Source organism: Ahaetulla prasina, chromosome 3 (genome assembly GCF_028640845.1).
Source record: "Ahaetulla prasina isolate Xishuangbanna chromosome 3, ASM2864084v1, whole genome shotgun sequence".
Lineage (NCBI taxonomy): Eukaryota > Metazoa > Chordata > Lepidosauria > Squamata > Colubridae > Ahaetulla > Ahaetulla prasina.
The window spans coordinates 23,898,839-23,914,375 of NC_080541.1; the positions used below are offsets into that span (position 1 = coordinate 23,898,839).

Genomic DNA, 15,537 nt, shown 5'->3' on the forward strand with positions numbered 1-15,537 from the left:
AATAACAATAAACTCCCCAGTGTGTAACTCATAAAATAGAATTGGAGGCCTTAGGGCAGACTTGTGTAAATAAATTGGACTTGTGGACTTTCTGAAAAGCTTGACAGTAAAGGGCATAATGAGTCACAGATTCAGGTCCTTATAGACATGAAATCCTTGCATTACAGATTTAATCTCATCTCTTTTTGTCCTTTAGCTGACTAACATATATACATCTTGGAAATAAACATGTTCTTATGGTCCCATGCAGAAATGACAGTAGCTTCATTTTTAGAGAAAAGTAAGCCATAATTAGAGAATTAACCAGGAACCATAAACTTCAAAGCAGTCCCTGGCCTGTCAGCCAGTTGAGATGAGATGCTATCTAAAAGAGTCAGTCACAAACCTCTAAACTACTATACAAATTACTGTATCACATGTAAATAAGTTAATGCTATCAGATACTTCGGTGTTTTCTAGTTTGAAAACTGTAATGGGTCATTGTTGGAAGGAAAGAACAGGCATTTTTACCCAAACAGAGAAACTTGGAAATCATACACTTAAAATGCAAACATCAGGTTGGATGCCTTAAGAACATATTTAACGTATGCAATGAAACAATGGATATAGTCAGCTCAATGTGAAATGATTTGCTTTATTATACAGTTCCCCTTTTTCAATTCAAATGGCCCACTAGGAGGCAAAAATTAGTTATTTAAATATAGTAAGCTTTAAAGATGAATGGCAGCTTTTATATTTTAGGCAGGATTATAATATATTTTAATATAGCCAGCTTAGGAAAACATTGAAAAATTAGAATGCAAAGCATTTCTTCTGTTTGAATGAAAGTTCTAATATTTAAGTGTTCTTTTTAATCTTTGATATATCTTGGGTGATTGTGAATTGTGGTTGAAAATGCTTCCTTGATGTTTTCATTTTTTGTGTGTGTTTAAATTAAGGTTCAGCTTCAGAAGAAATGTTTCTTTTTCTTAATTCCATGAAGCAGAAATTTAGATGGCGATGTTCAATTTAGTTCTTTTAGTTATAAAAAAAACCTGATTGTCATATACTTCCCACTGACGTCAATGGTACATAATGCTGTTGAGAGGGGAAAAAACATACCATTTGTTTAGGTGTCTAAATATGTTTTGGAAAGCTAAAATTGGGTTTCTGAGTTAAAAAAAAAGTTGGCTAGATTTCTATCAACTTTCTGGCACAACAAACCAGTATTTATGTGCACACTTTCCCACTCTTCTCATATGCTTACATGTATTTTACTAAAAAAGCATCTGAAAACTTTTTTTGAAGCCAGTTATTCTGTAAGATTTATATGGCTACTCTTCTCATTGTTTGTTTCTCTTTATATGTAGCTAAGCTTGCTTAGTTTCATTTTAGTATAAAATAGGGAACCACATTATTTTAAGATAGATTAATATGATAAAAAGAGTTATCTGACTCATTTGTTGAACCAAATGATTTCTGTCTGTGTTTCTGGAAATTTTTGTGGGGTTTGAGAAACCCCACAAATTCAAATCTTTGTAGATTGCAAATAATAAAACCATAGCAAAATGAAAATTGACTGATTTGAGCAACAAAAAACAGAGGATTTTGTTAGTGTCTTCTCTATGTTTTACTGACTTCAGTGGGATTTTCTCCAGGTAAATATATTTGGTTAGTAGAAAAATGTTGGCTTTTCAAAAGTTTTTTGATTATCCTTCCCATTATCTTGAATTATTGATGAGAATTAAAATGTAAACTCCAGAACTATAGTTTAAATATGAATGTTGAAGCTCGAAGCTGGAATCTTATGTTTAAGGTAAGACTTGCTTAATACAATTGGACTGAGATAAGATAGCAGTAGCAATAGCTACTTATTGTATATCGTTTATATACCACTTCACAGTGCTAAGCACAGATGCTCAGTGAAGTCTTGTAATAGATTAATTAGAGAAGAAGTACTTATTATTTATGAATATCTGATAAATCAGAGTATGTCATCAGTACCCAAGCAATGTAAACTGACATACATATTTCGGTTTTTACTTATGTCTATGATTTATATGGTTACCATGTCATACATATAAGTGACTCTAGGCAGTGTACACAATAATATGTCCAAGGATAAAACTACCTCACTCACCACCAACAAAAGGAAAAAACAAACAAACCCAACAATAGCAGCATAACTTACAGGAGAAAATGGCCACTATATGCAAAGTCTGTAGCATTGATGTCTGGCTGGCATTTATGCTTCACTGATTGTAGAATGCATTGCTTTATCTAGGCATGTATGAATATGCCCAATGCTGAATTGGAAATGGTGTTTAAGTTCTTGTGCCTTCAGAAAGTATTCTCAATATTGTTCTGTTTCACCTTGTCAGTTGTTTCTCTGACTTTTGGCAGACTCTAGTGTAAATCTGATATTTCTGATGATGATCAAGAAAGAGCTATCACCTTCCCTTTCTCTTCCTACTACTAATTTCCTTTCTCCTCCTTTTTGTGAATTCTGTTGTACGTGGCTCTTTAGGACTGGTGCTAAATATCCCACAGCAGTAACCAAATAGCTCTTTATGTTCCAAATTTAAAAACTCCTAAAAAATGCGATTTTGTATAACATGAATGTCACCACTAGTATAAACATAAAGCTGCATATGACTGAGATGAATGAAGAAAGTAAGGAGATATTAAACAAATTGAAAATGTGATTAAGGCTATCCTGTCATTAGATGTGGTTCTGATTAAAATTTAGTTTAAATCCTGATCATTTTTAGTTTTTAATCTTTACAGAACCCCATAAACATAACAAAATAAAAATAAAGTATTGATTAATATCAATGGCACACTACTTTATCAATATTGAAGCATATTTTTTTTTAATCAGTGTGATTCACCACTTTTTTTTTAAAAAAAAGTTCTACTTCTTTTTGAATACTCAGTTGAAGTTATGTAGATTGTCCTTCAATTATTTTGATAACATTAAGTGTTCAATTAAAAAAAAACTATGATTATAACATAAAAGCAAATGTACCAAGATTTCTTCCTTCTCTGTTGCTTAGTTCTCTGGTTCCATATCTCTTGCTTCCCATATTTGCTGTGTAATGCATTCTGTTCTCTATTATACATGTAAAGCCAGGAATTCCAGTGCTGTTTCTAAGTATTGAAGATATTTATATTTTATTTATTTATTATTAAACTTCTGTGCTTTCCGTCCTGCCAAAATGACTCAGCGAATGCAACATGAACTTCTTTGGGAACGAATTGGCACAAACTTCAAAGCTTTATTTTGCTGGTCTGAATAAAGAGACTTGACTTCACCCTGTCTGTCAAAATGGTCATACCATAGTCCACTGTGTATCATTAATTTGGGGTCTTAAGTATAGCAACTACTATATTTTTCAGAGTATAAGACACAGCAGAGTATAAGATGCACCTTAGTTTTTGGGGAGGAAAATAAGAAAAGAGCTGATTGGTGGGTGGATCAGCCTCCCGAAATACCCTCAATCAGATGTTTACAGAGGTGAATTTTATCAACAGTTTGTTGGTTGTGAGGTCTGTGCCTTGCTTTTTTTTTTCTACCTCTTAAACGTCTAAAACTCTGTTTCAGGAAAAAAAAAATTCTGCCTCTGAAAGTCTCGGAAACAGAACTTAAAAAAAAAAAAAAGAGCCTCTGACGCGTTTTTTCTGAAGCTCTGTTTCGGAGACTTTTTTTCTGAAGCTTCTTTCAGAGGCTTTTTTCAGCCTCTGAAATCTCTGTTTGAGAGGCTGGAAGCTTCATTTCTGAGGCTTTTTTCAGCCTCTGAAATCTCTGTTTGAGAGGCTGGGCAGGACTACATTTGGAGTATAAGACGCACCCAGATTTTCATCCTCTTTTTTAGGGGGAAAAGGTGCATCTTATACTCCGAAAAATACGGTATATTGATCAAATACTCACCATCTTATCTTCTAATGACCGAAAAAAGTCTTTTAAGATAATTCTAATTAACTCCTTGATCGTCTCCACCCACTTTATAGGTTGCCTTCCTTTTCAATTTCCCTTGGTTGTTGATGGGTTTTTTTATCTATTGTCTACTTACATGCTATGGCCAAAGTATCTGCGCCTTTACTTGCTAGTTATTGATTTAAGGGAATAGTCAATCATTATTTGGTCCAGGATTAATTGATTCAGTGTTCTTGCAGTCCACCACAACTATATCCAGACATTTCTATCTTCTTTCCCTTGCTGTTTTTCAGAACTAAGATTTAATTGCCATATATTGTCACCTTGTTGCTACATTTTCTTTGCTCTTTATTTTAATAGAAGTGCCTTTATCCATCATGATCCTATCTAATTTTGACATTGTATTTCTCCCAAGAATTCATCTTTTCTTCAGTTTGCCAGCACATTGTTCATCTCAAAGAATGAAAATTATCCTCTACCTTCACTTTGCCATCAACTAAATATGTTCGCATAAAAATATTGCATTTAACTGCTGCACTAATGAATAATAATTCTAAATCCTCACTTTTCAAGTTTTAGCTTTCTTAATGAGGTTTTCTAAGTCATTTTTTTCTTTCAGCTAATGAAGTATCACACACATACCTAAAATTAATACTTGACCTCCAGTTTTGATTCCAGCTGTTATCTCTTCCAATTTGTAATTTGCTCTGCAAATTAAACAGTATGGTGCCAGTTAAACAATCTGATCCACCTTCTTTTGTTTTATTCCGCATTCTGAACTATTCTGTTTCTCCAAATATAGTTCTTACTTCATTCACTATAAAGTTTCATTAGAAGAAAATAGATACTTATAACTTTAATATATTCCATATTGTGGCATGAGCTTTACATTAAAGGGTCTTGCTATGTTATTTATTTATTGATGAAATTTACAAGCTCCATTAAATGAGTTATCAGAGAGTTTACAAAAAATTGAACATTCTCAAAAATCCATACAATGTATTTACAAAGTACATATCTGGGAAAAGTGTGTATTTGGAAAATGTATACAAATATATTTTTGCCAAGCATATGTTAAAGTAGTTTTTCAAAAGCATATACTGAGAAAGGTACACATTTTAAAATGCATAAAGAAACTTTACACTAAAATGTTATTTTGGGGTCTGAGGGTTTTTTGTTTTTTTTTGGCTATATTAGAAAAAGGCATGTTCAGATTTCTATGGATCAAAAAATTGAAAAAAGACAAAACAATTTCAAATTATGAATGAACAATAACATTTTTCAGATTTTTTAAAATTACAACATATAAACTGCAAGCAAAAGATGAAGTAGGATAATCCAGACATAAAACACAACAAATAAATAGCACAGGAGAATGAATTTTTTTTACTCCTTTTCATTTGAGTTGATGCTGATATAACTCTTGCATTTACAATCTAAAGGGATGATTTTTTGCCTCTGAATCAGTGATATTTTTCTTCCCACACCTATCTCCAATATTTTATCTGTTTCCCACTGAGTATGCAGGCTGGAAACCTGCCTCAAACCATTCTGCATTTGTAGAAAAATACCGTAGTAAATGTGTGAATTTATATTTAACATTTATTGTTTAATATTATTTCCCTATGCACAAATCATATTGGTATTAAGGTTATGTTAAATGACATACATCCCTTGGTATTGCTGAATATCCTGTTACACGAAAGGTGTAACTGCAGACATATTTTTGGATTAAGGATTATGGATTTATGCTTGTTTTGCTAAAGGCTAGTCCTGATTTTATTTCTTTGTTTTTAATTCTATTTTACTATACATTTTTGCACAGCAGGGTCCAGAGCCTGGCTGGGAAGTTTCTGTGCTACTGTAATTCTAATAAAACGGTATCATGTTAGCTAGTAAAAAAGTGTTCTGTTTCTATGGCATATACAGGAAATTGGCAACATATTGTTCCAATGTGGGAACATATGTTTTACATAGTTCAGTAATACAGTCCTTTTCATGGTCTGCTTGAATGAAAATAGGCATGCCTGTTATTCCAAGGTATATGGGACATTTAAATCGGCTGTATTTAGAAATTGCATATTGCACAGTTCTCATTTTTTCTCAGCTGAAGTTTTCGGGATTGACCCAACATCTTTTCCCATTTTTCTCCTTTCAAAGTATCACACACAATCAGATCTCTTGTTTGTTCTCCTTGATCTTTATTTTATTTTTTTTAAAGAACATATTTTTTTTAAAGAACACAGTTTGGAAAATTCGCCATACAATGCATAAGTTTCATGCAGAAAGCAGACAGGATTTTGAATAAGCAATTTAATAAGAGGATATGTTTTGTGGGGACAAAATGAGGGAGAGAATGAGAAAGGGTGAAAGATGCCACAATTATGACTTTCTCTATCACATCCACAAAAAAAGTATAGGAATTCTGGAATAAAATAATTCCTGGTTTGTCTGTTTATATAGAAATGAAAGAATAAAGAGGCTTTTAGAATTTGTTAACTAAGTAATTTTAGTAATTACCGTATATACTCGAATATAAGCCGATCCGAGTATAAGCCGAGGTCCCCAATTTTACTCCAAAAAACTGGGGTAAACTGGGGACTCGAGTATAAGCCGAGGGAGGGAAATGAGGCAGCTACCGGTCAGGGAAAGCCTCCCTCCCTCAGCCGAGAAGGCTGGCGGCTCCCCCGCCCCGCCCTCTCACTGCACCGGCAGGGCTTCCCCGCGCTAATGCAAAAGCCCGCCAAGTTTGCACCATCCGGTATAATGTGAAAAAAAGAAAAAAAAACAAAACTCGAGTATAAGCCGTATATACTCGAGTATAAGCCGAGGGGACGTTTTTCAGCACAAAAAACGTGCTGAAAAACTCGGCTTATACTCGAGTATATACGGTAAGTAATTAAAATGAAACAAACTATGTATTTATTAAATTTATATGCTGCCCAAATAACTCTGGGTGGCATTTTTTTTAATTTGCATTTATATCCCGCCCTTCTTCGAAGACTCAGGGCTGCTTACACTATGTCAAGCAATAGTCTTCATCCATTTGTATGTTATATACAAAGTCAACTTATTGCCCCCAACAATCTGGGTCCTCATTTTACCTACCTTATAAAGGATGGAAGGCTGAGTCAACCTTGGGCCTGGTGGGGCTTGAACCTGCAGTAATTGCAAGCAGCTGCTGTTAATAACAGACTGTCTTACCAGTCTGAGCCACAGAGGCCCTTTTAAATTTAATGAATACATTTCTGTACCTATCAAATCATTGGGGTCATTTAATAACTAAATCTTCCAGCCTCCAGTAAATTGAATACCAGTAAAGAAAATATTTAGCAATGATTTTTCCTTGAAGAAATACCAATACATATAATTTTTAAAAATAAATCAAAACAAAATACTTCATTTAAGAAACAAAATCTTAAGTTTTCTCTAACACAATAACTTGTGTTGATTCTTCTCTGCTTCCCTACTCATAATTTAGAGATAGTAGTAATTGTGAAGAGTTTACAAATTTTGGGAAACTTCCACTTTTTCCTGTTTTCTCTCCTCCCCCCCAAACAACAACAACAACTACTACCCAACCATCCTATTTTTAATACAAGTATCTGGCTGCAGTGATAAAATCCACTTACCTTCTCTACCGGGAATGGGGGGGGCACTTGCTCATGCCTCTTCTGCACATGCATAGAGGGTCAAAAACAGAACATAATGATGTCCCAGCGGGTGGGTGGAGCCTCCCACCACCGGTGCTACTGATTCGCATGAGCCAGATAGATCCGGCTGTATTTCACCGCTGTCTGGCTATGCCATTACACTTTTTTATAATGAAGTGATATTTCAGCATACTTAAGTTACATTTTTTTTACAAAATGTAATTACTACTCTTAGCAATTTCTTATTCAAAAGATGAACATGCATATGTTTGCATATGTAATTGCTTTGTATTTTAATCCCTTCAAGAAAGTAGCTACAAATGATGGTTCCATTGCTTGCCTCACAAGTATTTAAGTTTAAGTCTGTATTTCCAACTCAGCCCATCTATTACATTTCATGGATAGGGAAAGTGAGATCTTTTGCTATGATGAGCTGAGCCTCAGAGACACATGATGTCCAGATGCTGTAAAAACAAGATCCTTGTGAGGGAATGCAAAGCAGGTGTATCATTGTGTAGGAAGAGGAGAAAGGAGACAATAGTTTGGCAATGGTGTCAACTTTCTTTGCATATCTCATCTCTGAATTAGAAACCTCACCTTTTCAACTGAGTTTCATCTGTGAGTTACCAGTACCAGAAAAACAGACTGAGAAATAAAACAATCAGATTTATAAAGATTCTCAAGTTCAGCTTTACTTTTGATGACTATATGAACCCAACCATGAGTTTTCTTGCCAGAAGTAAGGAAGGGTTTACCTCTACCTTTTCCCAGGATTATTGTTGTTATTTTTTACTTCCTGGTTTATCCTACAGCCCTGCTGTTTTGTGCCAGTCTGCTGGTCAAAGGCTAAAGGTAAAAGGTAAAGATTTCCCTGTCAGTCGTGTCCAACTCTAGGGAACGATGCTCAACTCCGTTTCTTGGCTGAGGGAGCTAATGTTTCCATGGTCATATGGCCAGCACGGCTGTATGCCAAAGGCGTATGGAATGCTGCTTCCCACCAAAGTGGAACCTATTAATCTACTCTCACTTGCATGCTTTTGAACTGCTAGGTGGGCAGACTAAGTCTAATTCTGCTTAGTGTCAGGATTCTGAGCAATAGATTCATTGCAAGCAAAAACTACGAGGCAGGTGGATTCCTCAAAGAATAGCTTTATTGACAATAACATATTGGCATATATCTGGTGAAAACCAACTCTGAGGGGCCTCTTGGTTTTCACCTAATTAAAAGTAAAAGTTTTTCCCTCAACCTCAAACAATCAGTCACATGGCCCAATCAAGGCAGCGTCCCCTGGTCTGGTGACATCACTCCTCCTCCTTCCGGCCAGTTGTGAGAACATCCTTGGTTCCCAAGAGAAAGTATTTTATTTTGACTACACAACCCTAGCTATCTCTCCCTATCCCTTGCTCCACTGTGGCAGCACTGAAGTCCAAGATGGCTTTGCCCAAATAAGCTTCAAGGTTGACATTTTGTTCCTGAGCACAGTTTTATACACATATTTGCCTTTTAGTTTATGGAGATAAGATATACCAAAGGGAGGATGAGAGATATTACAATTATGACCTTCCTCATCACATCCATGAGTACCATATAGGAATTCTGGAGTACAGTTGAAGTATAGTTTCTGCTTTGTCTTTTGTTATAGAAATGAAAGAATAAAGAGGCTCCTAGAATTTATTAGCTGAACCTAGGCATCACTGTCATTCCATAAAGGGCCCTGCACAGTGGTGAAATCCTTCCGGTTCTGTCCAGCTCTGGCGAACTGGTAGTGGCGGCAGCACGAGGCTCCGCCCACCCACCCGGACATTGTTACTTCTTGGTTTTAATCAGGAAGTAACCCATTTTGACTCTCTGTGCATGCACAGAAGGCTTGGCCCTACATGAATAAAAAACTGTAAAAAGAATCTTATGCTTATAGAGGTGTGAGCTCCCTTCATTAGTATTAACTGTATGGTGTTTAGAGACAGAGGCTAACTAACACTTTGTTGAAAGTCCCACTAATAATTGGATGTACAGCAACTGGCAATGAAGGTGAGGGTGGGGAATGCATGCATCCACAAAGAGATAAGGTTGCTTGTGGAAAAAAACTCAGAAAAAAATAAAATTAATAGGAAAGAAACATGAAAAAAAAAAACTCTCCTGCCAAGAAAAATATAATGTTAACTAAAGTAGCATGAGAAGATTGGCAGTTTTCTCAAGACCAGAGACTAATTATTGGAATGTTTGGAGAAAGGTGGACAAAAGGAATAAATTGGATTCAAGTAGAATCTCACAGAAGACCAAGATATGAAAGATTCTGTGACAGCCGTTTCTCCAACTTCGGACCTGCTACATGCATTAGAACTGCAAATCCCAGAATTGCCAGTTGGCATATCTTATCTCATTTGTTGTTAGTTGCAAAGTCGTTTCCGACCCATCGTGACCTCATGGACAACATTCCTCCAGGCCTTCCTGTCCTCTACCATCCTCTGGAGTCCATTTAAGCTCACGCCGACTGCTTCAGTGACTTCATCCAGTTACCTCATTCTCTGTCGGCCCATTCTTCTTTTGCCCTCAATCTTTCTCAGCATTAGGCTTCTTCAAGATATCTCCAATATTTTATCTCATATTGACTAGAAATTATGAGAGTTGCAATTCTAATGTAGCCTGAAGAATGCTAAGTGAACAAAGTTTGCCAATCTAACTAAGGAGATGGAGGAATGTTGTGACTTGGTCAACTTTATAGTAGCTGTATTTTCCTACCTGTAGTTCCTACTGTTTACTGTATGCCTGTATACTGCATGGATCAGAAAGAAGGCTGAAAAAATATCTATAGACCCCTCATATCATAAACTGTTTCAACTCCTTCCCTCAGGATGCTGCTGTAAGGCATTGCATCCAAAACAACTAGACACAGAGACAGTTTTTCCCTTCATGCCATCATTCTGCTGAACACATAATTGCCACAGTACAAGTACATAGTCACAGTAGAACTATGTACATTTACCCATGTAGTACAGCTGTATTAGTATTATCCTTCTCATCTTTTTTATACTAGCTTCTCTTATTAGTTATCAGTATTGTGATTATATTATTTTATTGTCTGTACAAAGAGAGCTTATGCACTGGAGACAAATTTCTTGTGTGTTCAAACACACTTGGCCAATAATAGAATACTTTTAAGGTTAATCAGTAGAATAGAATACTACTCTACCCTACTGATTAACGTTGCTCAACTTATCAATTTTAAGATATATCCCAATGCTATTTTAACAAAGTGAATGAAACCTTTCCTTTCTCACATAAGTTCACTTTTTATTCAAAATCTTTAAAGGAAATGTGATTTTTAAAAGCATATTTTACAAAATGATATGAAAAATATGTAATTTTTAATGATGTAATTTCTTATTTGTTCTTCTGTTTGGTTCTAATAAATGTGTTTTGTGTTCAGATGTCAGGAGGAAAAAACCCCTCAGAGATTAGCTGTTTTATAAATTGGCACCCACATTTTTCATATTCTTATTATTCAAGAAAAATAATATATTCATTTACCTTTAAAACAAGAATACCAGATTAAAGCTCTGCAATGTGGTAGAGGAAGCAAAATTTCATAAACGTTATAATTAATATTAACACTGGAAATTTCCTATTTGAGAAGCCAGATTACTATTAATAGTGTTGTGTATACTTTTCATGAGTTCTCAATTTATTTCTTCGTTTCTTTTTTCCCTGCTGATCTTTTATGTCTCATAAACATATATGTCAAATTCTTCTCAGTAGGGAGGAACAAGGGAAAATATTTTCCTACAGTAGTTTTCAAAACTTTTAACAGATTTTGGCAACCTATTCTTTAGATGAAAAGAATTATAATGGTGTTCTTGTGGGTGTATAAGAACACCAAGCAATTTGTATACTGTAGATCATGGCTGTCATGTTGCCATTACGTAGCTTTTCGTGACGTTTTTCCCCTTCATGGAGCTGGGGTGGGCGTGGCTTGAGTGTGACACATCCGGCCCATAGGTCACCAGTTTGACACCCCTGCTGTAGATGAACGGAAATACAATTCCTATACATTCAAAGTCTCAGAAATGCAAGGTGTATAAAAGTTCCCATTTTTTCCCAATATACTTATTTTATCTCGGTCCTATGGAATAAATGAATAAATACAGCCTATTGGTTTTTTTCTCGTTAAAATGGCCTATTGGTTTTGTTTCTTGCATAAAACAAAAACATATAAGAAATAGTTAATCAGAAGAAATCCAAAAAGACATTAAACTAATTCTTGAACACATATTTTTGAGATTCACTTGTTAAAAGTTTATTATCAAACACATTGACTTCTAAGTGTAGAGTTAAATGATTTAATACATTTCTTGAGGACATTGATTCTCTGTCAATAGAACCATAACTATTACTGATATTTTCCTGGAAATATCCATATGTTCCTGGGTTTAAATGGGATAAAACAAGAAGGAAAGAAAAAGGCAAAGCACAGGAAAGAAAAAACAATGAAAGGCAGATAGGAAGTTCATGAAATTCAGGTACTCCTCATCTTACAATCACATGGACCCCAAAATTTCTGTTGCTAATTGAAACAGTTGTTAAGTGAGTTTTCCCCATTTTGCGACCTTTCTTGCTAAGTAAATCACGGCAGTTGTGTTAAGTTAGTCACATGGTTGTTAAGTGAATCTGGCTTCCCCATTGACTTTGCTTGTCAGAAGGTTGCAAAAGGGGATCATGTGACTCTGGGATATTTCAACCATCATAAATACGAGCCAGTTGCCAAGCATCTGAATATTGATCACGTAACTATGGAGATGCTACAATGGCTGGATGTGTGAAAAATAGTCATAAGTCACTCCTTTCAGTTTCATTGTAACTTTGAACGGTCACTAAACAGACCTTTGTTAGTTGAGAACTACATGTATACTGAATGGATGAAAAGTGGGTATCACGGTGTAAATTAAATTATTTGACAAGTAAGTCAAAGCGGCAAATATATCCAACAAGCCTTCATCCTCCTATTTTTCCCCCACAATCCTGTGAAGTGGATTGGCCTGTTAGTAACTGGAAAGGAGACCACTAGGAAATAGTATCTGTGCTAGATTGGGAAATGATAAATAGATAGATAGATGATAGATAGATAGATAGATAGATAGATAGATAGATAGATAGATAGATAGATAGATAGAGCAATGAGAAACAATTATCTTAATAACAAGGAAGATTTCAAATAACAATGATGTGTTCTTGTACGCAAGGTTGAAAGGCCTGCAAGCCACCAGATGCGGAAATAATTCACTTCTCTTCATTTTGGTCACCATAGATGAACTTATCATAATTTTTTCTTCTCTCTTTTTCTCTCTTATCAGGAGAGTCCATAATTGTTATAAATGCCGTCAGTGCAATTTTACAGCGCTTGATACACAATCCTTACTGGAACACTTCAATACTGTGCACTGTCAAGAAATGGACATCACCACAGCCAATGGGGAAGATAGCCATGGGATGGCGGCTGCTCTCAAGGAAGAATCCAAAATTGATCTGAAGGTTTATAACCTGATCAGTTCAGATCCAAAAATGGGGGAGCCCATCTTGGAGAGTGTAGTGAAGAAGGAAAAGATGGAGGAAAAAGAAGGATCGAAGGAGAAAGGTTGGCCTGATGGGTCTAGTGATGATCTTCGTGGTACAACTTGGAGAGGAGTGGACATTTTGAGAGGAAGCCCATCCTATACCCAAACAAGCTTGGGCCTTCTGACCACAGTGTCTGTTGTTCAAGAGCAGCCAAAGGCTTTGAGAGATAGTCCAAATGTAGAAGCTGCTCATCTCGCAAGGCCTGTTTATAGTTTGCCTGTTGAGACCAAGGGATTCCTGCATGGCATGCCCCAAGGAAGCGGAGAAAAATCTGGACCACTTTCTCAGCCGTATCCTGGATCTGCTGATAACAAGTCAAAGGATGAATCTCAATCCCTTTTACGGGTAGGAAATTCTGTTTTTGTTTATATTCTTCAGGGAAATTCCATCCTTCCTTCCCTCCCTCCCTCCCTCCCTCATTTCTTCCTTCTTCCTTCCTCCCTTCTTCCCTTCCTTCCTTCCTTCTCCCTCCCTCCCTCCCTCCCACCTTTCCTTAATTCTTTCCTTATTAAATGTACATTTTTGATGTTTGCTTTTCAAAATATCCCACATACCTAAGGAGAGTGTCAGGTAATAATTTCAGCACAGGCCTGTAAAGTTGCTCATACTAGCTGTAGTTGTGATTTTTGTTTGTCTTTAAATTTGGTTGTGCTAAGTCAGGAATTTCTAATGATTTTGCAAGACGAGGTTACATTTGAAATAAAAAAATCCAGAATCCCAGAAGGCTGAACATTTGTACAGAGAAGCATCTCTTTACCTTCTACATTTTAATGGTATAGTTAAGCAAGCCATCTTTGGATTAAATAGCTGAAACCATGAAAGTTGAATCATAATAATAAAAACTAAGATTGGAATTAAAAAAATAAAGCACAATGTGATTAAATATAACATTTGATGCTTGTCTGGTTGTGTTGAAAATTGAAAAAGCTAAGGAGGTAAAGTTTTGATATTTCATTTTATTTTATTGCTTTTTTTTCCGTAGCCTTAGGAAAAAAAATATTCTTTTACAGGCTCTTTTTTTTATGTGTACTCAGCTGTGGACTCTTATTCATTTTGCTGTCTCCTTAACAACATGCCCATTGTTGCATAGAAAATGGTCTTATGAAATAACTATGAATTTCAGATTAATGGGTGCAGAATATATATTGCAACCCCTCTAGGATAACCTCAATTGGTGGTATTTTTTCCAAGCACAGTTGTATTAATAAGTAGACAACTACTTGTTGGTGTGATTAAGGCGCCAGTCTAAAAACCAGGAGACTGGAAGTTCTAGTGCTGCCTTAGTCACAAAGCCAGCTAGTTAACTTTGTACCATTCACTCACTCTCAGTCCAAAAAGAAGGCAAGGGCAAACCACTTCAGCAAATTGCCAAGAAAACTGCACTGACTTGTCTAGGCAGTTGTCAGGATTTAAAGCCGGCTTGAAGCAAACATATAATATAACTAAGTAAATAGCAGAACATAGCTATTTTTTTCTGATTTTGAGAAAGTGAAGCAGGGCTTAATATGTGAATGGGGTATCAAAGCTGTAATGCAGGGTAGAAATTGGAAAATGAAAAACAAAAGACAGAAGAAAGTAAGGACTGAAAATGCTTGACTGTTGCCAAGAAAACTTCATGGATACCTTAGTCATGAAGAACCAGTCAATTTTTATCCCAAGGGCTGAAAATGATAAGTAGAACATAGTATCCTCTAGCTCAGGGGTGTCAAACTGGCCACACCCACCCCAGCGCCATAAAGAGAAAAACATTGTGAAACGTCATGTGATGGCAATGTGAGGCTGCGTGTTTGACACCCGTGCTCTAGCTTATTTTCCCCCCAAGCTGGAAGCTTCAAGATATGTGGACTTCAACTCCCAGAATTCCCTAGCTATCATGGTCATTGCTAAAAATGTGAAGTCCACATTCTCAAAATAACTCAGAGAAATGCCACAGTAGAGTGAACACCAAGCACACACCAAAAGAAATTATCTTAATTCAAGGAGAAATAAGATGCAATATGAATGTGTTTAGGCAGCTTATGCATCAAAGTTGTAGATTCCATTTGTTGCAAGCTTTTGTTATTTCTTCTAGGATTATTTTTTTTTCTATTTGCTTGTTGAGTCCGGTCATATAGTGCATTAAATAATGCATTATCCAAGCATATTTCAAATATAAACTTTTTTTTGAAAATGTATATACTCTCCTTTAATGATGCATTTTCACTATTAAAACTGCATGTTATTTTTAAAAGAACAAGACTGAAAGAAAAGAAAATGGTTGTTTGTGTTTATGTATCTTTATGTGTGGAAGACAACTTCTATATTATATATTATAAAAACTAATGTCTACCTACCGTAAATAAGATTTTCAAAAGACC

General features: G+C 35.7%; 1 protein-coding gene across 10 annotated transcripts in view; it reads left to right on the forward strand.

The window, feature by feature from the left end:
* TRPS1 (transcriptional repressor GATA binding 1) overlaps window positions 1-15,537 on the forward strand; it is a 305,789-nt gene that overhangs the window by 90,239 nt on the left and 200,013 nt on the right. For all 10 annotated transcript variants that reach the window (XM_058174587.1, XM_058174585.1, XM_058174590.1 and 7 more), the window contains one exon: window positions 12,919-13,525. In XM_058174587.1, the coding sequence (XP_058030570.1) occupies window positions 12,919-13,525 (607 nt within the window). The remainder of the gene's footprint in view (window positions 1-12,918; window positions 13,526-15,537) is intronic.